Source organism: Platichthys flesus, chromosome 17 (genome assembly GCF_949316205.1).
Source record: "Platichthys flesus chromosome 17, fPlaFle2.1, whole genome shotgun sequence".
Classification (NCBI taxonomy): domain Eukaryota; kingdom Metazoa; phylum Chordata; class Actinopteri; order Pleuronectiformes; family Pleuronectidae; genus Platichthys; species Platichthys flesus.
The window spans coordinates 16680259-16706519 of NC_084961.1; the positions used below are offsets into that span (position 1 = coordinate 16680259).

General features: G+C 40.8%; 1 protein-coding gene across 1 annotated transcript; it reads right to left on the bottom strand.

Annotated features, from left to right (window-relative positions):
* Positions 1-870: 870 nt before the first annotated feature.
* Positions 871-26048, bottom strand: fam135b (family with sequence similarity 135 member B). Its single transcript, XM_062410327.1, has 18 exons — positions 26042-26048; positions 25769-25908; positions 21851-21921; positions 20950-21123; positions 19481-19607; positions 15837-15996; positions 15062-15111; positions 14290-14445; positions 12483-12556; positions 12240-12394; positions 9759-11745; positions 8415-8581; positions 8053-8144; positions 7829-7926; positions 6712-6863; positions 6366-6476; positions 5736-5849; positions 871-4477 (listed from the first exon to the last, which is right to left on the bottom strand). The coding sequence occupies exons 1-18, from the start codon at positions 26046-26048 to the stop codon at positions 4272-4274; spliced, it is 4041 nt and encodes a 1346-aa protein (XP_062266311.1). The 3' UTR covers positions 871-4271.
* Positions 26049-26261: the final 213 nt, after the last annotated feature.

Genomic DNA, 26261 nt, shown 5'->3' on the forward strand with positions numbered 1-26261 from the left:
TCTGCCATGTCTCCACGTTTGGCCTCAGTATCCACACGTGGACGTTCACTGAGTAAAAAAACAACCCCTCCATCAAGACTCGCTTTGCTAATGCTAATGCTATCTCGTGAAAAAATGCCCTCTGGCTAACAGGAAGTAGTAATGAGGTCAAAAGTTCAATTGAGCTGCACCCATTGTCTGATTCTACTGCAGTATTAGGGTTAAAAACTGTGATGATATCATGATATAAAAAGTTGTAGTTTATCAGGAAAACCAATAATAATATTATGATAATTAAGTGGTAATTTAACAGGAAAAATCAAGATATTAGAAACATAAAGTCAGCATTAAACAAAAAGATATATGAATAATGGTAATAATAATTAAAAAAAAATTTACGAGAAAAAAATTCATAATATTGTGAAAATAAAGTTGTTAATTTCCAACAAAAACTAATTATATATATATAATTATATATTTATTCCTTGTTTACTCTTGTTTGAGTAACAATTGGTTGAACCTGCAGTGCTCAGCTGTTCACTCGTGCAACTTTTACTACATAAAAGTGTATATTCATGAGCTCTTTTAAAAGACGTCTGCCTTCAGGTAGCAATCTGCTTGGGTGAATTATCCACAGACAAGTCTGTAAGAGCTGGAAAGAATTGTTAGTATTTTCATTGACGTCTTTTATGATGGAAACTGAGTCTGAAGGATTAAGATATTGATTGAAATCAGAGATGGAAATGTAATGTAAGATACCGACTTACAAAATAAAATCCCTAAAATAAATCCAATAAAAATGACCTGCTTAAGTGTAGATTGATGTTGACAGGAACTGGATGCAGGCATAGCCAAAATAAGCAGGAAACATAGATTTAAAAAATGCAACATTTTTTATTGTACCATACTATCGTTATAATAATGCTATGCTATATATATCTGTATTTATAATTTTACATAGAACACAAGCTACTAAGGAGTACATACAGTACAGTCAGCAACATAGAAAAATATTAGTATTGGCACAGATGAAGTAGTATTTACTGTACATGGTATACATTCTGCAAACACACGTTCCTCACAGTGATGTCAAATTTTTCTTTTACTTTCAGTTCAAACACATGAATGAGGCTCCGGCAACGAGCAGACAAGGATCACACATCTCCTTTCATTCAGATATTACACACCGTCCTTCATCTAACACACACACACACACACACACATACACACACACACACACACACACACACACACACACACACACTCACACACCACAAATGAACATGACCTTCAGTAAAGGGCAATCAAATACAAAAAGGTTCAAGTTAGCTATTATGAAGCTTGACAGCACTTTCAAGGATCTACTGTATTCATGGATCACATCTGACTTCAGTCTGTTATGACAGCAGGTTTGATGTACACTTAACACTCTCTGAGACACATTTAGTCATAAAAAAAAACTGGACTTAGAACCTCTATTTTCTCTCAAATGCACTATTCTGAATCCCAAAAACACTTTTTCCCTCCATCAGTTCCTGCTGACCGCTTTCAGAAAACACACATGGGCCTAAACACACATTTGAAAGAGAAGCAACAATTAAAGCCTAATTCATATACAGTATGTGTATGTGTGTGGGGGGCTTTGTGTGTGTGTATGTGTGTGAGTGTGTGTTGAGACATGATGCATGATGCTTATGCAGCTTTGCTTTGTGTCTTTGGGGGAACTATCTCGGCGTCCTAAGGGAACCCATTTGATTAGAGTCAATCACGGTGACACTCTGCTTACCATGCAGCGCCACGACAACAGCCTCTACACAGTAAAGAGCGATGTCACCGCTTGTTCTCGGAGACAGCACACTTTGAGGACGATACAATGCTTCAATGGCTGAGACGGACAGCCAAGGTCGTCTCTTACAACCTATAGATGTCAAAAGAAGCAGTGCATGTAAAAACAAAACAAAAAACACACACACACAGGAAGAAAATGCTGTTTGGACTTTGTTAAGCTACTGGAGGTTGACACAAGGTTGTCAATAAAGTGCACTTTCCATCAAACCAGTGCAAAGGTTAAATACAGCTCTCAATATGTACAAGACTGCATATGCAGCAGATACACAGCCACTGCTGGATATGAGACGTTTATGATAACAGTTCTCTGATGCCAGAATGTAAACATTTGATGGACAGCACAGTGATGAGGAAACAGTCCTCATCCATATGCTGTTAAAACCTGTCTGTTACGCTCGAATGTGACAGCAAAGGTTGTGGATGCAGAAGTAATAGTAATTTACCCAACACAGTTCTGATTCAGCTGATGAGATGAGCACATATTTTAGAAAACATGAGACAGGCTCTGCTATGACAGTGCTTCCCCGCTCCCATCATGCATGATACTGAACTTTATTGATGGAAAATGACAATGTGTGAGTAAAAAGTCTTGGCAGTAGGTCCACACTATGTAAAATAATCCAGTTTTCCAGGAAAACAAAGCAATATCACCCTGATTCACCCTATTTAAAAAATAATAAATGTTATAGTTATACAAACGATCCAACCTTGTTGAGAGGATTTTCTTTTAAATTAATTTCGTTCATTAGAAAAATGATGGTCATTAGACCATAAGATTGTACATCATCATGGATTTTCTCTTTCACATTATATGAACAGTGAATCTGCTGTTGATTACATGATGAAGCATTTCTTCTGCTTAGCCATCACTTGATTCAAGGAGCAATCTGGGAATTAGTCATGTTTATCACTTGGGTTATCTTCATAGCTATCGTGCTGAGATTTACTTCAATGCCATTGGACGGTTTATGAAAGTATTAAGCGTTTGCTAAAATTCTTCAAGGTTGACCTTCGAAATTACATTATCTTTGCTCCACTCTATAGGGCAAGGTCTTTCACCAAATAGGTTTTCTTTATTACATTGCTAAAAATTCCTGTACATGACTATCAAATCCACTATGTAGTCATTTTTTTAATATGAAGCCGATTATAGATGCTAACCATAGCGTACTGTCCGTCTTGCTCTTAATTGGATTTGGGCAAAGTTTAAAATCAGTGAGCCCGTACCCTAAAATCTTTTTAAAAATATATTAAATATACTGTTTGAATATATAAGACTGTATTTATGCAAAGCTGAACAAGCAGGGCTACGGTATCAAAGTCTTTTTAAGGCTTTTTTAACCAACATCTGGAGCTAGCATTATTCCACTTAGATATCTTCCTAGATCACTTCATTTTTGTTTGAGCTGCGACAAAGTCTGATCAGCACATTGCTCCCGTGTCTTCTGCAGTGGTTTGATGCCAACTCGAGAAATTACATAACCATCTGTTCATCACAATGTACTAAAATTGGCATAGCAGTAGCAGATCAAAATTGAAAAAAGACTGTATATTTTTCTGGTGATTAGGCAAAGCCTGACAGGTGTAACATGATTTAAAGAGTATTATGGAATAATGATTATGGAAATTAGTCTATCGGCCTGTTTTGTCAGCGCAATCAGTTAAAAAACAAAAGCTAACACAGAGCCTTTGGTGTCAATGAAACCGTAAGGCTCATTTCACTGTAGCTTTAGCTATCTTGGCAAATCAGGGTCAACGAGACACACATAACTAAAAGTAAGTGTATGAAAAGCGTATTCCTTTTTACACTATACTGAATTACAGTCTACATAGCATAACACCTCCTCCTGCACAGTATTATTAACACCGATTTTCAGATCTAATGATTTGAGGATAACAACACACAAGAGATCACATTTGGATGGACTAGTTACACTGTAGATACTTCAGCAGATACAAAATAAATAACTTTAAACAATATACTAATTTCTGTATAAAGGGCAGTCTGTATTGTACAAAAAATTCATGTACAATCCAGAGGATAAATGCTGTGCATCTGTTGCCTCGTTTCTATGGATAGTTTAAAACCATCTGTGTAACCTTTACAGAAGAATTCAATCAACCAGCGATGCTATAGGTTCCAACCCACTCTTCAATGTAACTACTGCAGTTAAATGCCTGCTGACAGGTTATTCATAACCTGCACGGCAACACGTCAAACTCAGACTTCTGAGTTAGCAATTTAAACAGTCCGAATACACAATGACGTTATTAATATCTGCTATCAATCCGAACGAATGAGATATACACGTCTTGCCTCTTCGGTACCAGGGATTATATACATGAAATAGACTTTACAAGGTGAAGGTAAGGACCTTTTCCTTCAAATTAGCTCTGCCAGTCGCAAACCGATTTGGTCCTGTCAGTCTGGAGCACTAGCACCTTCATTTGAAGTAGTTGAGTCCTGCCACTAAGAAGAACTTCTCGAGGAAAAGCTCGGAGTCCAGGACAGCGATGTGGGCTGCTCGGCCAATCAGAGTGTTGGCTGTGTTGGGCAGAGCATGAAACACATTCTGGCGGATCAGCCGACACTCTTTGGCCTCCATCAGTGGCTGCAGGAGGTTGGTGATCATCTCAGTGTACACAGGTCCTTCAGGGCAAAAATGTGGAAAGTTACAGCGAGTCCTCCTAATTTACATGAAACATCTTTTGAATTCATGTGTGCGGATGAGTTATGCTAAATTAATAAATGTATTGCACCAAAGTTAGCTCAACAGCAATTGGCACAAACATTCTTATTATTTTCTTTATTTATATTTCACATGGCAGACCACACAGACTTTTATCCTTCGCTGTTCTGTAATAGTTTGACTTTTTGAGGAATATGTTTTTTTTTCATTACATCCAGCCAAGAACACATCCAGCACTTTACCACCTATAAAACCTCAATGTATTGATTACACAAACAAGATATAATGTTTTAATTTGGCAAATGTGGTGCTGGCAAGTACATTTTTTAGACAAAGTCAAATTGGCTGTCATCCCCGGATTGCAGTCTTAATGCTTAACTAACTAGCTGCTGGCTGTGGCTTCATATTCACTGCACATAACTCGCCTCATCGCACACTCCAGAAGAAAGTGAGGTGGAGGGGAAGTGGGGAATTTCTTCCCAATTCCTCAGGCAAAATCGCAATTGACAGGAAGATACTTTTCTGATCAGTAGCTGTAATCTAAGCTGGCTTTGCAGATTTATTTTATTCATTGATCCAATGGATGACCTGGTGAGCGTCATCCTTTTTTTAAAACTTATATTAGTACTGGATTGGCTTAGTTGTTCTAACAAACCTAAAGACAACAGGCAATATTTTGGAGCTCCAAGGGTGGACAGCGTGTATCCAGACCAAGTCTAACTCTTCCATTCCATGCTATAGTTAAACGTACGTCTAGTTATTTTAATCAAACGAATGGAACATTTATCCAGACAAAACATAAACAGCAATACTTTTTGGAGTTGTTTTAGGTCCAGACAAAAATTGGGCTCATCAGTTAACAATGCCTTTTTTGCTCTCTAGTGTACAAGCCATAGACAACTAAAGCCTGCTCAAACGGGATTGATCAAATTAGAAACGAAAATCAGAAGGCCCCAAAATATTCTCCCTCACCCACAGATTCTGTATGTCAACATGCTAAATGTGTCCATCAAGATTACAAAGGGTCAAAAAGGTTGCTGATGTATTCAGTTATTCTGTAGTTAAGAGGTGATTTGTAGTTACAGCTTAATATTACACTTAAAGCGAGCATAAGTGCCTTATATTTAACAACTTAATACCCAGTATATGCACAGGTAAGAAGGGAGGTTATCATTCCAAAATATTGAACAACATTATTATACAATATGCATTGCTGACCTGTGGTTCTGTCTTTGAGAGCAGTTTTGCACATCTCTATTCGTGCAGAGTGGAAAGGAACATAGCGGTCCTGTGGAGATGCCACCAACACCACATTCTTGAAGAACTGGAGCCCTGAAAGGACACAAAACAAACAGGTAAACAGGACTGCAGTGCGTGACTGTGTGTGTGAGAGAGAGGTGGAGACACACGAAAGAAGTGAATTGGTCGACAAACGCAAAGTTCACTGACAAAATACATTGAAAGGCTAGATAAAATTGTGTTTTCTTTCCTCTACTCTCCTCTCAGTGTGCTTTTAAGAGAGTGCACTGGTGGGTTTCAAATGACAGGGTTTGGATCGTTTTGTCAGCCTGCCACAGCTCTGGAGGGGGAAAATAAGGGTTTTCAGGCTTATCTTCTTCAAGCCTGTGTGACAAACGACTGCTTTGTTCCACTCACACAGTGGGGAGGCCTCTCACAGCCACTAACTGGTTCGCTGCCAGGGGTTTGAGTGTTAGCAAGCTGATGTTAAAAAGACAAGACTAGATGCCAAAAATATTTCGGAAAAATTTGAATAGACTGTCTTTCAGGTAATTCTGTGCAGAGGGGGGCAGTCGATACAGTAACTCTGCTTTGAATTTCATAACATACCTGGTTTCTGACTCAGGATATAGAGGAATGTTTTCCGTGGATCGACATGATCTCTGAAGGTGAGCTGCAGCAAGGATCCGGATTTCTTCAGCTTCTGCATTAACCACAGGCCTAAGCAATACACACAGCGCACACACACAGACACACAGACACACAAGCACACACACACACACACACACACACACACACACAGATTATAGGCTTCTTACTTTTTAAACACCAAGCACACTGAGCGAAACCATGGTATTCATAGAAAAGAGACTATAAGGAGCACATTACATCAAAATGCTATACTGTGCATCTGCAGTGTGTATTTTTTTTACCCAGAGCTGAGTATAGGCCTCACCTGTGCTGACCAACGTGCTGTTGTTATAGAGTGTTCCCAAGTGTGGGCCTGACAGCGAGAGGAAAGTATGCAGTTTGGGCAAATAGCAGCGGAACCGCGGCCTCGTCAGCACTGAGCGGATGATGATGTTCCCCAGAGAGTGGCCGATGAAACTGTTGGAAAAAGACAAACAACTTTCACTGAGATAAACTTGCAACTTGAGGGGGTGGCAGGAAAAACAGTGCCTCCAACGCTGCCGACCTCTGACACTGTGCATGTCTTATTATAGACTCAGCTGTAAGTAGGAAGGACAGCAGGTCCAATGGATGCTATTTGGAGATTTTAGCTGCAACACTGGTAATTGCAGAAAATTCATTAACTTGTTAACTGCTTGAACATCCTCAAAGGCAATGACAACTTAATGATGCTAACATAGAGGACATGCAATACGAATTAATAACATCTCCCCAGCAGTGGGAATGATTAGATTCATGACGCTGTGTCTGTCACTTAGTTTAATTACTGTACTGATACTGCGCTACTCGAAATCCCTCATCGCCACGCCTGCTCCTTCTCATCTGTCTCCTACCAAACTAAATATAGAGGTAATATACAAAGAACCAGATGCTGTTGTAGCAGTCCATTGCTTTTGTCTTTGATTCTTACTCTCTTGGGAACATGCTACAATAAAGAGAGTTAACAAACTTGGGGAGACAAAAAATAAAATATAAATTGGCACATTGAGGGCAATTAAGAGGGAAGATAAATTACTTTATTTAATGGGAACTCAGCGAAAGGGTGCTGCATAAAGGAGAATAATCTATCAAGTGAAAGTCAGAAACGTATTGGCACTGTATGATAAGACCTTGTTCATCAATTTTGTGTCACTTATCCATTTTGACTTTGTACAGTGTATTTATTATCACGGGCATTGTGACTCCTTCAAGTAAAGGCAGTCAATGCTGAGCACAGGCATCAATGTTAGGACAATGCTGCCATCTACTGACCAAACTAAAGGGTGCTCAGGTTGATGATTGTCCCTGCTCTGACTTTGCCCCAAATAATCAATCCAAATCAATCCAAACGGACAGTTGTCAGGAATGTGAATATTGCAAGGTATTAAAGTGGAGCAGCTGACCTTATCCTGCGAATGGTGAGATTGTACAGCTGGATATGCTGAATGATCTCATCCAGCAGCCTGTCCGTCATGGTGTCGAAATCTGCAAATGTGTCAATCTGCGGGGGAAACGGCAGATGAAAGGTGCAGTTGTCAGCACTGCACAAATTGCCTTAAAGCACTTTCACAGTGTGTGATGGTTCATGTTCTCAATTTGCTCCTGTGGCTGTCATCCACAAATGTACCTGGTTCCTCTCAGACATGAGGAAGTCGAGCCTGGACCCCGGCAGCCCTAACTCAATGAAAGTCTTCACCAGACGGAGGTCTGCGCTGTTTCCTGGAAGCAAAAATGTAATTATTCACACATGCTTTCTGGCTCAGCTCTTATGAAGGGTACCCACTGATCATTTCACAGACACCTGGAATATGTTTGAAGAAATCCGGTTATAGCGTGCAATGTATTTGAGGTTTGTGGGACATACACTCAGAGACTAAATTACCTTCACAATGCTAATTAGGACATCTTAAAAAAGGATTTACGGTATGGTGCAGATGTGTCAGTTTCATTCCTATTACGTTTGTGTGCTTATACTGTGTGGGGACTCACCGTCAAGCCCGTGGACACACACCACAAGGTGTATGCCGTCATCAAACTCCTCATCGTCCTCCTCTGGGGGAAAGTAGGGCAGATCTGATGCCAGGAGAGGAAGGTCGCTGTACAAGCTGGCCTGAAAACTTAACTCTTTGAACAGCTCTTCTTTGGCCTTGTAGAAACTTAAGAGATTCAGGAGAGAACAAGAGGGATTATATTCTGGGAATTAGCAATAAATTAAAAAGTAACTCTACAATAATGTGCAACGATTAGCGAGTAATGCAAACTTTAGTTAAAGACTGAAAATTAAATGCTGGTCTAAGATTTCATTTTGAAAGATGTTGCACTAAAACTCCAACTCATAAGCATGGTCCTATAGTTTACTCCTTAAGATCCATATATGATGGAAAATATGTCCAAATTTCTGCATTTTATTGAATTGCCGTACACAATAACCTAAGAGTTACAAGAAGCTTCTCTGTAGGTTTTATTATTCCGTCATCCAACCAGGTTAGAGATTTTAGCAGTGCAGGAGTCGTTTCCAGTTCCTGTACTTTCAGCTAATCGTGACGGATTTGCCTTCACAACCTCTGATGTGATTTAATACATGCAGGAGGCATTTCACCTCGTCTTGACTCCCTCGCTTCAAATTTGCCCACATTTGGTTATGCTAGGCTTTCCAAGCATTAGTAACTGCCAGCTACTTCACTAGATGTCAACAGCTGTCTCCACATACCCATAAAACCTTGTGTTTTGACCTTGTTTCCAGTCGTTGCTTTGGATTATAATGTTACTCCTCCAAAGTTTTCCTTGGAAGACAGCCTCCATTTTAATTTTCACACATTATCTATTGACATCCAGGTCAGAGAGGTATTATTCTCACCTGGCTGAACAGATATCACACACACATTTGAACATGCTTGAGACGTTAATTCCTACTGACTTCACACAACCTATAACTAACAGTGATAAAACCTTCCTAGATCCGACCCTGATCCAGATATTCATCAACTGGATACTTCCCTGACATGTTCTGCACCCATCCACAAGTGCAAATGCATAAGCTAATCTGCAATGTCAGCATCATTCCCTTGGCAGATATTTGTTATGTAACTTGTCCAGCAAGCTAATGGTTACAGAAAACATGGATTCCTGGCTTCTAGATAAGAGGAAGACATTAGATGGAAAGCTAATACACACTTTTTTTTTCTGTTGTTGCGCATTTGGCTGTCACCTGGTTATTAGTCATTGTCACTGTTTGTCTTTGTAAACTAATACTAGCATGCTACGGTATGAAATTCAATTTGGGGATTTATATCCATTTAAACCACAATAAGTCGAGATAGAACATGAGCTCACTTTAGCATTCGTTCGTTGGTGTCATCATCCGTGTTGAGGGGGTTGAGTGAAGATGAAGAGATGATGCCAAAGGAGCCCAGGGGCTGATGGGTTATAGGAGAGGTAGTCTGGCGAGTGGACATTCCACTGACGGACGGAGAGTCTCTTAGAACAGAAGAAAATGGCAGACAGGTCGGGGCACAGGACACTGACATGTTCACCACCTCCACCATCTTCTTATTCACAAAGGCCAGCCCAGAGTTGGGGATCTTAGAGGACTTCGTCGGGCAGTCCAAAGGCTCTTTCTCACTGGATGATAACCCATTCAGTTCAAAAGATGATATGATATCGTTGGATTTCAGCCCTTTAAGGTCACTGGGCCTCTGTGTGGCGGTGGTTCTGTCGGAGAGGTTGTTGGAGAACTGAAGCCTTGAGGGCTCGAGAGGTGTTTGGGAGACATCCAGACCCTCCTGGTACTCAACAGTAAGCACTTCAGTCTGATGGAGCGGTTGGCACTCATCTCCAGTGTCAATTCTCTCTTGATCTGCTGCACTTTCATGCATACACGGTTTATTTCCGCAGCTGTGGGGCACTGCTTCTGATTCAATGAGATGCACATCCTCCACTGAGGCGCTCACTTCACTGATGTGTGTTTGAAGATTAATATTCTCCCCATAGCTGCCAATAACAGCCCGTTCCTTCACATGAGGGCTTTCTACAGACTCTTGCAGATCCAAAACTTCAGACACACCACCTACAACTGTCTTGGGTCTGCACGTGTCTGCATTTGACTTTTCCAAACTAATACTCTCCTTGAGAATATGGTCAAGATTTGTGACTGAACTTGTGTCTAATAGTGATGTTTCTGAATCCAGGTTGCTGATCAAAGAAGAGCAGGTGACGTTACATGAGTCCTGGTGTTGCATTAAGCTCTTGGTAACTGCTTCCTGGCTGAGCAGCACATTGTCCTCCTCTGTGTCTTCTGGGCTACTTATCTGTGGTGCTGAGACCGACTTGGTCAGTTTGCTGAGCTGCCTCTGCTGCTGGTCCTCCTCATAGGGCAGGGAGCTAATGGAAGTGAGTGAAGCCTGTATACCAGCGCTTGGAAGGCTGCCGTTACTCTGCATCTGCAGCCCTTCCAGAGAGCTGCGGTGAACCGGGTGCCGACACACTATCTGTTGTGGGAATTCCCGTTCACTTGAGAAGTCCAGAAGAGGCCGACCACGCAGACTAGCCTCAACGGGCCACGCTACCGAGCTGGGCTCACTCTCGATACCTGAGTCGGAAATAACAGAGGATGAGCGCTTCATGATTTTGGAGCCGACCAAGCCTCCGCGGTGAGTGATCTCTTTTCTGAGATCACCAGAAAAGGGAGACGTAACCGGATGCACATAGGCTGGGTGCAAGTTGATGAGAGGGATGTCTTCACTCTCACCATCCATGGAGTGATTTAAAGGCATTGCAATGTCAGACTCCTCTTTATTGTTTTCATCCTCTCTTGCATAGCTCTCCTTTGTGGCATCAGAAAGCGGGACAGTGTTTTTTGTTCCATGAAGAACAGGGGTCTCATCACCGTTGCTAGTGGAGACGGTGAGTGGGATGTCGCCTGAGGTGTGAACCAGGACGGTTTCGCCTCTATATGGATCTACATCACAAGGCTTTACTGTGAGGTGCCTCAGACCCGGACTGCAGTTCTCCTCAACTTCCTCTTGTGTTTCTGCTGGCCTCTTCACGTGTTCTGCCTCTCCTGGAGGGAGTTCAGCTCTGTCCTCAGGAGGAATGGGGCTCTGGATGCTCCTGATATTGGGACAGGTCTTACTCTGCTCTGCTATAAGAGAGACATATGTGGGCAGGTCCATGCAGTCATCACTGTCCAAGGGATCCAAGGGTATTGCTGGTGATCTGGCTCCCTGGCTGCTTCCACAAATATTTTTGGAAGAAGTGATCGCTGGATCTGATCTGGTCCGCGTTTCAGTAGTTGCAGTCATTGGCACATGTGAGACCGACTCTGGAATAAAAAGGGACATTACAGTTTTAAAGTAAAGCTTTTGTCTTGAAAAGCACAAATACATGATAAAAGCCAACCCACTGTGGCACTGTGCAATAACTCTGGATCCTTATAGTAACCACTGTACAGTTACTCCCGAAATTATATTATATTATATATAATATATATTATAATTATATTTAATCATGTTCACTTATTTCACCCTCAATGGAAAATTGTAATATGCACACCTGCACTTCTTTCCTTACCCGTCGCACTGTTCGGACTGTTGTTTTGTTTTGTTTTGTTTTGTTTTGTTTTGTTTTGTTTTGTTTTGTTTTGTTTAGCTTTGTTTAGCTTTGTTTTGTTATGTTTGTTTTGTGATGTGTATTCTTTGTAAGTAACTGAGAGCCACTTTACCGAGTCAAATTCCCTGTTTCTCCAAACTTACTTGGCCAATAAACCTGATTCTGATTAGGTGTAGACAAAACAGGTCCATTGTGCTGATGTATTACCTGTTTGAGGAGACTCCACATATCTGTCCTCAAAGATAATAGGCAGGCTGTTCCAGTCCCCATCGATGTCCAGGCACTCAACTGGTAGAGGAGGCATCTTGGTAAGGTAGTCTGAACTCCGAACCTCTGTAGCTATCTGGCCATGTCTGTTGATTCTGGAATAAAACAGTAATATTATGAATAAAACAGCTTTCACGTTTTCATAGAATTAAAAAGTCTCCCCCTCAGACGACTTAAACTTACAGTTCCTCTTGAAAGGTTAGAGACATCTCTTTGGGGTGTTCAGTGAAGAAGTATGCCTCGGAGAACCTCCTGACCTGATGTTTCCAGAAACAAAAAAAACGCAGTATCTTGGTGGTGTGTATATCTCATCTTTATTGACATTAAAAGATACAATGATTACAACAGTCAATCTCATTCAGTCCATCACTTAAGGTTTAGAAAGTTTGAAATCACCTCCAAAGTGTTTTCCTTCTCAAGCTCCAATTAGAAATACATCATTTTTGAAAGTCAGCCACCATGAAATGCAAATCAGCATGCACCAAACACCCTACCTGGTGAATCTTCACTCCACAATAATTAGATCATATGTGTTAATTAAAATCCTAACACGACTGGTGTGTGGCAGCATGGGACCATCCCCTGGGATAATCCAGTACCGAAGCAAACCGTCATTATCTTTCAGACAATTGAGATGAAGCAGTGCAATGTAAGAGAGCCAACAGAGCTACTCCACTGTGAAGCTCATACTCATATTAAATAGACCAGTGATTAGATAGAAATGACACTGGAAATTGCATAAGTCCGTTCACTGATCACTCTGCCTCTCCAGAGTTAGGTGAAGTGAGGTCATAATTAAAGGTGGCTAGTATGACTTACATTTCCTCCATTATACATGACAGGAAACAATTTGTTTGCATATATTGTCCTTGCTGGAGGCCCCTGTGATGGGCTGGTGACCTTTCCAGGGTGTGTGATACAATTCTCATGTCAGCTGGGATTGGCTGCTCTCCAGGAAACAGCCAAACACAAAAACCCGAAATGTTTAAATCTCCCCTGATTTAAATTAGATGAAGGACTTTCTACTCGCTTTTCACTGCAAGACCTTGCTCAGCATTTGTTTTTTTGGAGATTCTGATACTAGTGTGACATCTAGTGGCAGTGATCATCATAAGTATATCATCTTAAATAATATTCAGTTCAATATGAGTGTATTGTGCTTAAAATCTACTACAATGCATGCTTTCCGTCATAATGGATATATTATAGCTAACAGTGTACATCTTTGCTAATGTATTAACTAGGGATGGGTATTCGATTAAATTGTCTTAATCGATCGTCGGGAGAATTAACGATTGATTTTCGATTAATCATTAATATTTTTGTATTATATTTAAATTCACTATTTGTAAACTATATTAAAATGCAGTGAAAATAGAAAAAAATACACCGTGTTTCCTCATTGAGATCTTTGTTAAAATATGAACAACTCTTGTGGCAGTTAAACGGGATCTGCTTACTGGTTAGACTGGAAAAAATGCTCTGCTGTACTCTTAAGCCCCGATGAGAGAGCAGCTAGCCGACGGAGAGAGCAGCAGCTAGCCGCTGAGAGCTAGCTGGACTGACGATTCTCGACCTCTCAGTCCGGTTGTTGTCATGTCCTCACCCAGACCCGGGTCTGTTTGGGTTACCTTCCCCGTGGACTGAGGGTTCACTTGAGTGCAGGTTTTGGCATCTCCTGCCACCTCTGGTTACAATTCAGATCTTTTTTCTAGTCTGACATTTCCTTGAGATTGTTTTTAATGTGCTATGGGAACATTTTAGCCGGTGAGACCTTTAAGAAAATTTGTCAGGATATACCTTAAGGGGGGTGGTTATAATGCTAAAATGTCACTGGTTAAAAAAACTACTTTGATTGTTCTCTATTTTTGTATTTTCCTGTGGGCACTGACAACCGAAAATGGCTTATTTGAAACCAATTGTCATGAGTGCACTGTGATGCAGACTGTGGCTCAGAGGACACATACAGTGAACAGTGTTTGATTCTCACCCTGAGCGTGTGGTGCTCCTGGACCAGATAGGACAGGATGTGGGGGCTGTGCACAGCAGCCTCCAGGAAGCTGCTCCACAGAGCAGCCAGCTGGGAACAGAGCTGGCTCACGTCCCTGCTGATCTGCTCCGCTACCTTCTCGTGGCCCTCTTGCAGCTGATGGGAACAGAAAAAAAGCATGTATCCATAGATTATAAAACTGGCTGCATTAGCTGTCAAAGATTTCTTAAAATATGTCTTCTATTTTAGGATCCCTGCTCAACTTGCTTTAATATTTATACCCATTGAAATTAGAGTGTCTGCAGTTTTCCAGGTCATCAGATCATTGTAGGCAGCTCATGTTAATGATGTAAATCAATCAACTCATGCGTCTCTCTGTGTGGTAACAGCTGAACCATCATGCGAGTTCACAAATGCATCAATGCTTAAAAGCTATAAGTATATAATCTCTTCATGATCGTCCTCATGCTTTACATAGATATTCTTTTATACTACAAAGATACCATCCCCTTGAATAATAGCTGTTTATTATTGTAAAAAACGAATTGATTATTTTTACGAGCAGCATTCATTTAGATCAGGGGAATACAATAAAAGATGTCAATGCATGAAAGCGTTGAAATAGATGAAAACTCTGCAGCTTACAATTTAATCTGTATAACAATCTAAAACAATCCAGCTATAACAATAAAAATCATAGTTAGATTAGAAAAGCCTTATTTTCCATCACAAAGTTATAAGGAAGGATGTGTTTGACATGGCTGTATCATACCTGTAACTCTAATGTGAGCTGGTTGAGAGTTTCTTCTACATGAAGCGCCTCTGTTGAGAGAAAGGTCATTTGCAGAGATCAGTGAAAAAGGACATTCAACTGTGCGTGCTAAGTCATTGTTGTTACAAACGCTGTAACACAAAGTCATATATTTGAATCTTTGAAATACTAATCAGGACCAAACATGAGACGGGATAAAATCTTCAACTAAACTACAAAGTAACCAAATAATAACTTTTTGGAATCAAGGGTACATACAATAATTGACTTACACTGGAAACAATAGTAAACTTTTGCAAACATTTTAATGAGTCAGAGGTCAAAATGTCATACAACCATTTCTACTTATCATTTTAAGAATATTTTACGTCAATCATATGTAATCAAAGTAAATTGAGTATATTTTTACAGTGTTCATTTTTAAATTTGTGAATACTTTTTCCACCACTTTCACTTTGCTAAGCATCCTCTAGATTAATCTTTGTGGGAAAAAAGATCCAGAACAACTCAACCACTTTTCTTGAAACTTGGTGCGAGGGAAACATGCGCTATGGGCTGAAGCAGAACCCATCACATTTCAGAGCAGAATCGATCAAGAAGGAAAATCCACTTTCATTCAAATGTTTGTGAATCTCTTCATGATGGGCCTATGCAGGGGTAGACGCTCTACTTAGTGCTTTTCCAGATGGGTTAATTCTCACTACACCTTAAATTTGTATTATTTATTTTGAGAACATGAATGAATAAATCAATACAGAGCTTTGTTTAAACTTACCTGACATTAGTGGAATCTGCTGGAGTTGTGGGATTTCCTTCATCAGTGCAGTGTAGTACGTGTGTAGGCCTCTGTGTGCCACCAACAGGAGGCGACAGAGCCTTCGGTGCCACGTATGAGCTCTCTGCAGGCAGTCTTCACTGGGCACATAAAAGCTCCCCTGCGGAGACAGGGACCCGGGGTAAAATGTCAGCTGCTATGTAGGTCAGGGATCACCTCTCAGAAAAACCGGTCTTCCTTAATGACGGGACACGAAAAACATACTTGAACTTTATGGACTGCGCTGTAGCAGATGTATGTGATCATCTCTGACCCTGCGTTAAAAGGAGCTTGGTACTGCATCGGCCAAGTTGCTCGGAAGATCAAATGCAACGCTAGAGACAAATTGGCCCTAAACACAGCTTGCCGTGAGCTGTAAAAACACATCAATACGTACATGTAGCACAGGAGGATGTAACGCATCCCTGTTATGCCCTTTAAAAGTTCCCAAGTGTGGGAAGCTGCACCAGAATCCAGCGTGTCATTGTCACTATAGGTGAAAGAAAGATGAAACTGTGCATATCGAATAGTAAGAGGATTATATTTGTGCTCAGTTGATAAATTAAGGAAGCAGCAATAACAAGAATTAAAAAAGCACTGTCTGTCCTGCTTGTGTGAATTTCAGTAAGAGCTGTAATATGGACCATGTTTCCAGTAGATGGCTCTCTAACAGTGCTGTAGAAATATGAACTGCAATTCCCCATTGTAATTCGCAGCAGGCGCTCAGTGCAAAAAATGCCTCCATCCACAAAGCTACAGTTTATCTCAGCCACGATACTTTAATCATGTCTCCCATTGATCTCGGAGAGAGCTAATGGCTTTCTATCCAAACAATCAGCTGTCACGACTTGGATTCAGTGGGCCTTGAATGTGATCAGCGTCTGCCCTCAATCTGCTGCTCCTTGACCTGAAGCAGTCGGCTACCCGCGAGTTCTTGCCATGGCTGGGATGTTTTTGCAGCGCCAGCGGGGCTAAGCGCTTTGAACGGCACGCAGCGCCCCAGTATCTGGAGATGTACTGTAATTTGCCCCCAAGCAACTCCAGCCTCCGACCCTATCATCATACCTGTGTGCGCTCTGTAATTGCAGCAGTGCAGAATACCCAAACCAGGAAGGAACATCTGTGTGTTTACTTTCATAATTCTCTAAAGTGTTATAGAGGCCTGCCAGGATCAGTCTGTGAGCGAAGGGCAGAGAAAAATAGCTTTTTTCTTCTCTATGAACCAATCATTATCCGGAAACCATAGCTTCCCTCTATGCTGACAATGCTCGGGATGTGCCCCAGCTCTAACTTACCTGACATGAGACATTTTTTTGTTTGCTGCCCTTTTTTCTTTTCCCCAGCTCAGCATCACAGTGTGTGCCGTGTTAAATAATCCAGTTGACAACGGTTTGTTGAGCTTTTGTTGCGGTACGATTTCCTCAGTACTGTGTTTGATTTAGACCAAAGATTCTCAGGTGTCTCTTGGTGTCTCCCTTCAAACTGCAGCATCGTCATTTTCCACAAAAAATATTGTTAACCTCTGAATCTGAGATGACACAGTTGTTGTCAATGGAACATAAAGCATCTGTTTGTTTTTTTCATAAAATAAAACCCCAACACTTGACTCCACGTGGTGTTAAAAGGGAAAATGCTGAGACTGAAGCGTAGCCGCAGGTGAAAAGCGCTAAACAAATAAAGGTGAAGGAAGAGGCGGCCTTGTGTGCAGATTTCACCTGCAGCTATGTTGTACGTGGCGCTTGGGAGCACAACTCATTACTGTGATCAAACGAAACCCCCCTGCCTTGCTAAACACAGAGCTTACTAAAGCGCCCAGCCAGGGGTGGGAGTAAAAAACCAGGAGGAGGAGGGGAGGACTGGGCAACCTGGGTGCTCATTAAGATTTACAATGAAGGCTGTGACGTCCACAGGGACCTGATACATGCGTGTTATAAAAAGGTAGAAAAGGGAACCAACAGCTGTAAAACTGTACGTACAGTAAGTATGAATAATTGGCAAACACACATTAAACTATATGATGTGATTTGATGAAATATAAAGGCCATAATGGAATTAAATTACTAGGTGTAAGCATATCTACTAATACTGTAGTAGTTTCACATAGACCATAGCAGTGGTTAAAATACATATTAATTCTGAGCATGTGTAAAGTGTGTTATGTTGACACCTGAGATGTGAGAAGATGCATTTTAATTCAGCTGTAGTGGGCTTATTATCATGAACTGGGTCCACACTGCATAGAATCTACATACTAATTCAGTATCATACGAATATACGCACTAACCATCATAGAATACTGTACAACAAGTAAAACAGGAAACTCATACATACACACTGTAAGAGTAAGGCTACAATTGGCAGGAGTTTTCAAGCAGTAAATAGGGTTTACTGACGTTTAGTGTAGTACAATCTGGATACTATTAGAATGGAATAAGTGCTACAAATGCGAAGTATTTTCTGGATGAAAGAGGTTTGATCAAATGTTAAACATAAAACCTGATCGTGAAAATATAATTTCCCTTCACAAAACCGAATCAACATTTGTCACTTGGGAAAACTTAAAACCAGTCGATATAAACAGAAGCAGCTTATGTGCCATGTTTGTCTCAGCAGCTTCCTATAAATTTAATTAAATTATTTCTAACAATAAGGGTGACCAGATTCTCCACCTGCCACTGTTTGGGCAACACTGCACTAAAAGGTGTACGACTGTTTGTCCAGATATCAAAGTGTGATAAATTAATTAAACATCAAATATAGCCTTGGCCACTAGGAGTCTCTCAATTAAAAACCTATACAAATATTTAGTTTGATTGCTGAGTGGCATCATGGGAGAGGTAAAACGTTGAAAATGTTACTTTAATCTGGCTCGCAGTGTGTTTGTCCGTTGTCGTATGTTATTTGTTCCAGACGTTAAGCAACTCAGGTAAAGCAGATATGAGGTAATTATGAGGCGACAAAATTGAAAAGTCCTGCTACCTTGAATAGAATTGTGGATTTCTCTTGGTTTGATACATGCTGGAAACACTTTGGATAATTTAAGTACAAAGTCAACAAAACATATATCAGTCCGAGTTCAGCGTTCTAATGAGGAATCGTTAGAGATTATATCTTTAAGCTCCAAGGAAGGTGACAAGACTAAACCATCAATTCTGGCGAGAGCGTCTATCACTTCCAGATGCTTGGAGCCTACGTGCCTGGACACGTGCGTTCATCAGATATTATGAAAAGCCACCGTGCAGCCCAGTAATAATCTGTGTTGGCCTCTGGTCTTTAAGTTTACAAGACTTCATGGGGCCCAGACAAATGGCCTTTACTGAGGGATAGGCAGATCTGGGATCCAGACCAGAGTGACTCTCTACCCAGCTCTCGGGCTGAATCCTGTTGCTTCTGGATGACATGAAAAAAACACATCACATCTAAATCTGTCGGCTGATAAACCGAGGTAGACATTTACCTCATCGCAACCAACTGAACACAGACGACACCCACTCATTTTGAGCTGTTGTCGAGCTTTGTTGTCGAGCTTTGTGTAGCAACATGGGCTTTGAGTCTCTGTGACTTTCAGGTTCGAACTCCCCTGGAACAGCTAAAGGTTGACATACCTCAGAGATGACAGGCTTGCAGTAGCCAGCTCCGAACACAAGGTTCTCTACAGACATGGCAGATGGGTCGCTGGCGCTATCTGGGGAGCTCTTCCCCAGCCAGGAGCCCTTCCCTGTACGTGCAAAGCTGGAGAGAGGACACATGCAGAGACAGACCATGAGTGAGTGTGTGCCTGCATGTTTGTGTGTGTGTATTGTGTGTCAGTGTTACAAGACATAAGCTGTGAAATACAAGCTGCTGCCGTTCCAATCACTCAAGTGCTCCGTTAATCTATTCAATGAAGACTGACTTTAGGATATTGACCGTTGAATTCATCACATAAGTGTTCAGCAAACCATCCATTAAAGCATTTAACGGATTCCCTCAACACACTTTCTCCATGTCTGTTCTGGAGCCGTATTCATACATGTTACATGTCCCATCCACTCAAAGACTTCCAAACTATTTTACAATTAAATAACCAACATTTCACACGGATAATTTTGTAAATGCAGCTTGCCCCAGCCTGTCAAGCTCTGGATTACTGTGGCATGATGCTGCATTGAGAGCAATATTCTGCATTTGAAAGCATGTTTTCCTGGCAAATTCAGGAAAATACCTTCCTAAGTCAACTTGGGGTGCCAGAATATTTTGTTGTTTTATCTGTATCGTTGTCATTACCATTATTATTTTCTGCTGTGCAGCACCTTCTATTTTAACCATTCTTTTCTTGGTGCGTGTAAAAAAGTGCTCCATAAAAAAAGGAATTAACCAGCGTGCAAATATTCTATTTAAAAGGAGCACACCCTACCCTAACTCGACTTCATCAGTCAGAGGATATAAAAAGGAAAATGTTCCAGAGGAGCATATGTGATGTATTAACCAGTCGTATGGAAGACGGCCATGGATGCTTTCAGATGTTACGCCAAATTAGACAATGTCTGCACTTTATTCAATTTCAAAAAATTTGCAATGCAGCACCCCCAGCTAACAATACAGTAAACACAGTATAGTTAAATTAGCTATACATTTTTTCCTTAATATAGCAACAGATCATCCCCTTACTGCAATACAAAAACATGCTGTTTCTTTATTTCCATGTATTATACATGGGTGGTAAGGATATTGACTTTCTGCCCAGAAAATGTTGCTTTAGCCTTTAGCAGCTAGATTGGTAACTGTCAAATTTTTTAATATTGGAAATTCAGTCAGAGGCTGTTGTTTTCAAGCATCTCGCTGAGCTACCCGGAGCCTTAAAAGCTAGATGATCAAATCTGCCAGACAGTTCAGTGGGATGAGAACCCTGCTTTTGAGAAAACTGGCTGCTGTTAATCAAACTATCATGTGCAATCCTGAGAGACCAGACAGGCATAACAAGGGCAGAACTTAGTGAACATTCACTTCGGTCTCTGCTGATTATCATTCTATCGTGCGAAATAAGTGGAGATTTGTAAAAGGCAAATGATTGTAAAGCCTCTTTTGTCTCTACCTGATAAGCGGCTGATGTAAGGCAACCAGTGAGGCATGTATGGAGACCGAAATGACGGACAGGTGGAAGTAGTCGAACATGACAGGGACGTGGTGGTGGAGGCCTCTCCGCGGGTGGAAGTGGAGGCTGAGGGTGCGACTGCTGATCAAGGGGACAGTCAGTATCTCTGCCAACCTGAGGAGGAGAAACAGAGACGGATGTTTCTCCGGCACAAAAATCACAAAGACATTGCATAAATCGGAATACTTGTCTTTTCTATTTAGCTGAAAACTTCAACTGACACAATATAAAAACAACACATAAACAAAAACAGTTTGTAAGGATGATGCAGATTAATTAAAGGAAAGCACAACGTAAGTGTAAAGTAAGTGATTTTATTGCATATGCGTAAAAAAACAACAATGTTTGAATGTATTACTCTCTGACCCTGGAGAGTATGTATCTAGATAATGGAAAGGTGCAGCTCTTTGTTTAGAGAGCAAGATCTATCAATGACAAATGTCTTTTCCTTTTGTCAGACTTATTAAAAATGGATGCGATGCAGACGACTTCTCACCAATAACCCAATGTCATTATTACCGACATGTTCATTGTCCTTGCAGCTCTGAGAGAAAGACTCTGGGGACGAGTCTGCATCTTGACTGGAATGGTAATAGAGACCTGGAGGATGTTTGTCAGTCGTACAGAGTAAACCGATACAAATTCCTCTTCTCCCATCAATAATTATTGCAATCATGTCCTCCCAGCACAGAAGTTGTGATCAGCTGACCAAAGAGATGGCTTTGAACCGAAGAACATAATAACCCCCATTATGCTTGGTTTAAGACTCTCTCTCTTGCTCTCTCTCTCTTAAACACACATACACACACACACACACACAGCAAACTCTTCCAAAACCTACTGTTGCTCATTGTCAGTGAAATGAAGATCCAGCTTCAACTGAAAGTCCACCTCACTCAAGGCTTCCTCCACCTGCAAAACATTGACACACGTGTCGTTGATGCATGAACATGAGAGGACAGTGATGAAGAAGAAGTTAGGTTGACTTTCCTTTATGAAAATAGACCTTCAATGAGACAGAATCATTTTTCGCAGAGGTCTGTAAAATGGCAAACTGTAAAACTAACAACACGACCGGGAGTCTGCAGCCTCTGTTGTGTCCCTCTATTCGAGTTTCCTTACAAATTTAGCAAAATTTTCACGAAATGACCAGAAAATTGGCAAAAGAAAATGTAAAGTAAATGCACCTTCTTAACACCTTGTTGGAAACATAAACCCTACCAGTTGGTTGTGCTAATATTACATTTGGGGGCTGTCGTTGAACATATCAGGGTGAAGGTTATTTTGCAGCACAGTACAGTCATGTTGAGAGGATGGTGAAAATATAATTACACTTTATTTTATAAGAAAGGATACAAACTCCTCATCATCCTACACAGATTTGATGTTTTCCTCTGTTAGGCCTTCAGTTTGAATCAGTCAGGAGGTTTCAATTCAACACTTGATGAGCTTAATCATTTATTTGCTGAATGCATTTTATTTATCAATACAGCACATTTTCATTAATAACTGAGCATAACGTCATGTTTGTGATATTTTGTGTTATCAAACATAAATTTGGTCCAGACTCCAAATTGAATTATGTAGACACTAAAGCTGTCTCAGGTTTAACAACAAATCCTTCAAACATTTGTTAAGCTTTTTAAGTTTGGACCATAGATTCATGCAGCTACCATGACAAATAAAATATCGACTTTGGTCATTTTCACACCTGAAGGTGTGAATGGTACAAACCAACTATGGTACAAACCAAAGGTTCATGTCTGCCATTGTTTGAAATTTGATCTAGTTAGACATATGTACGTCCTGTACTTCACATTGATCCAATTTGTCTGTGTCTCAACGTTACCAACAATCCAACCCACAGTTGAGTTTGAACCGGACAAAGACCTCAGCCATTTGGTGGGATTGAATTTTGCTCCCTGGATCTGGACCGTGTTCGCTGACACCATTCACACATGTTATTTTGGTTCAGACTAATTTGAAGGTCTGATAGTCTGGACCAGAGAAGCAAGGTGTAACCCCCCCACCTTAGACAGATAGAAGGAAGTTTCAAATCTTCCTTGTATACTGTATGTCGTCCAAAAACTCTCAACAACTCATCTGTAGACTTGAATACCATTCTTCCAAAGGATTAAGTATTCCCTCATTTGGTCAAAAAACTCACTCCAAATATCCCAGTATATTGCAATATGCAAGTGTTCAACTGAGTCGATAACTGTGAACTCACCAACATAGGTAATTTTAATACTCATTAAACCATTTGTTGACACCTCGTTCCCTCGTATGGAAGCATATGCAACCTATGTGCTGCTCCACTATATTATCTCATGTATTTATTCATGTTATTCATGTTTTTTATTTGCATCATCAGCATTTCAAACATGAAACTGATGAAGAGGAGCAGTCATCACATGTAATCAACAAGCATATGGTGGATATACAGTGTATGTGTACAGTTGGCCGTGAATCCTGCTGTTTGCCATGCCCCCTGCTCTGAGCAGCCTTCTTTGCAATGCTGATTTAGTCACTTCAAAGTTCTTTTAAATGGACTCCTGATTTTCTCTGTGTGGCTTACGAACTGTGTTCCTGAAGTTCTTTTAATTCAGAGTGGACTGGACATGTTTGAATTTCTCTCATGTTCAGATTGCCATGAAATATCATGCCTTTTCAAATTCAAAACAACAAAGTGGGGAAAATGAAAGGTTTGATCAGAGGTGGAGCCGATATTGAACATAATGGAGTCTTTTGAAGATTGAGGTGCAGTGCTTGTTATGATAAAAGACAGACACAGGTCTTCCTGTCGAAAATTGATTAATACGCGCACTTGGTAAACACACATGGCTGTAGTTCTGTCCGTTGCTGATGTTCTGATTGATTAAGCATACATGCGGGTGTACACAGAGGAAACAATGGGCTATTTCTGTCTGTGCTATCTGCCGCTGACAGCTTCAGATAACCTGAAGAAGGTTAATGAGCGAGGAGCCTTTGGGAGAGCTTACAGCCGAAATCGGATATGCCTTTAAGCTACAGTGTCTCCATATCTCCACAGGAACATGTAAAATTAGCAGTGAAACAGACAATCATGTCAGAGAGAATATGCACATTCTGACTGAAGCAGGAATTCCTTCTCCCTTCTCTAGATACACCAAATGCCCCAGAGTGGACGGTGCAGGGTTATGCCACTGAGTGAGCTATGGCTCTCATATGGATGATTAAGCCACGGGAGGAGCCATCATATCTTCCCCACACTACGGCCTCTGGACTGTCTCATCACTGTCACCGCTGATCAATTTGAGGTCAGGTTGCCCTCGAACAAAAAAAAAGAAAAAGAAGAACACGGCAGAGTGGATTTTCAGGGTCGTGCCCAAGTTCAAACTGTAAAAGACAGTACATCAATAACTGTCGGGCAAGTTTACACACCTGATCGTTTGACCTGAACATGGGCAGCATGGGGGCACAGGCCATTAGCATTTGTCAATTAGAGATGTTACTTCTGAGAGGCAAGTCATTGGACTCCATAGCCCTACTGATCCTGTGTCTGTTGTGGTTAACACACTGAATCACAGACAAGCTCTATCACCTTTGACTATGACACAAGTTAATAAAATACTCTTTTCAAGTGTTTCTTTATCTTTATTTTTCAGAGACTCCAAATGTGTTTTTGTGTGAAACCTGGTAGCTGCATCTGCCATCTACCCCCTATATCCTACATTTATTTAGTCAATTATCTAGTTCAAGCAGTGGTCAACAGCGACTGACTATGTCTGGAAAGGTCAGTGCAGCTCAGGGCAATATTCAACAAATTTGAATTTGCACTTCTTTCCAGGATAATGTGATTACACTTTAATAATATGAAAGCAGGTATAGGAATCTGAACTTATTTTCCATTCACATGCTCCTCTGAAAGTTCCATGTCCCCAGGTGTGAAAGGAAAGTGTTTGTTGTGGAAATTAGTTTTTAAGAAAAGGATGTTTTTAAAACATGGATGCTGTGAACAACGTGTGTTTGATTTTTGATAAAGAGCATTTAAACAACTTGACCCCTCTTTCTGTATTGGCTTTAGGTGCACATTAAGCTCCTATTTGGAGCTGATTGTAAAATTATGTGTTTGGTTCATAATATATTAACTTTTTTTTGGAAATACTCAGACACAACATGAATGCAACATTAGTAACAGAGGTGCTTTGCGCTTAATTCTATTCTAGCATGTTAGCATGCTCACTGGCAAGCTAGTTTGCAGCATGTAGGTACAATGGTCACTGCCTTGGTATATATTGTTTTGGAGTTGCTGACGTTTGCCATTTGGCACTCAATCAAAGTAAAGAATCGGTTTTGCTGAGACACTTCAAACAAGTTAGGGACTCACTGCTTTAGGTAACTCAAGTATGGAACTCAATCTGCAAGCCAGGGCAGTGATCCTTTTGAATTACCTTAACGACGATATTCCTTTGCTCAGTTAAAGAGAAGATTGTTTATGTCAGATGGGAGGAAAAAAATTGAATGCTTTAAAAAAAAAGGCTATTTTATATTTCTGAAAGACACAAGCTGCAACCATGAGGCAAAAAAATGTTATACAACTGTTTGCACTGTCAGTCATGCATTTACTTTCAGGCTACTGATGACTTGCAAGCAGCCAAATGTCATTCCTTATTCTTTCTCTTCTTTTACCCCGAGAGGAAGTGTGTGTGTATGTGTGTTAGTGTGTGTGTGAGTGTGTGTGTGTTTGTTTGTGGAAAATGTCACCAGCATCACTCACCTTCTCTCCGTCCAGCAGCAGGTGGACTTTGAAGAGCAGACAGTCATTCACCGAAATCTCCTCATTTCTGTAAAGGATCTGGAATATCCGGCTGAACACGATGCCGTCGTACACCCCCGCAGAGCTGAAGCTGCATTCTCCTGATGTGGGACACAACAGCAGGCGAAATAACAATCAGCTCAATATGTGCCACATGTAGTACCACTGATACTATACACACTTAACATCACAGCACGATATGAACCTTGGCTTTTCATTTGCCAAAGTCTTCACCAGACATTTGCGGTATGTGCTCTGATTTTTTTTAATATGTTCCCATATTTGAAGATGCCTGACCTGACATTTGCAAATGTTAACCAAGATTCGTGAGGGATCTGAGTTTGCATATTCAGATCTAGTACAATTTATGAATATGTTACCAGATATAAAAAAAAGTGAAAAATGTAATTACAGCTCCTCAAACATGCCGATAAAACACCTGGTGCATGTGTGT

Excerpts from the sequence above, each read along its gene's own strand:
- fam135b (XM_062410327.1), bottom strand. Across the intron at positions 15,997-19,480 it reads GCAAGCCTGTCATCTCTGAG|GGGAGCTTTTATGTGCCCAG; the intron begins GTATGTCAACCT and ends CTGTCTCCGCAG. Across the intron at positions 8,582-9,758 it reads ACCAACGAACGAATGCTAAA|TTTCTACAAGGCCAAAGAAG; the intron begins GTGAGCTCATGT and ends GAATCTCTTAAG.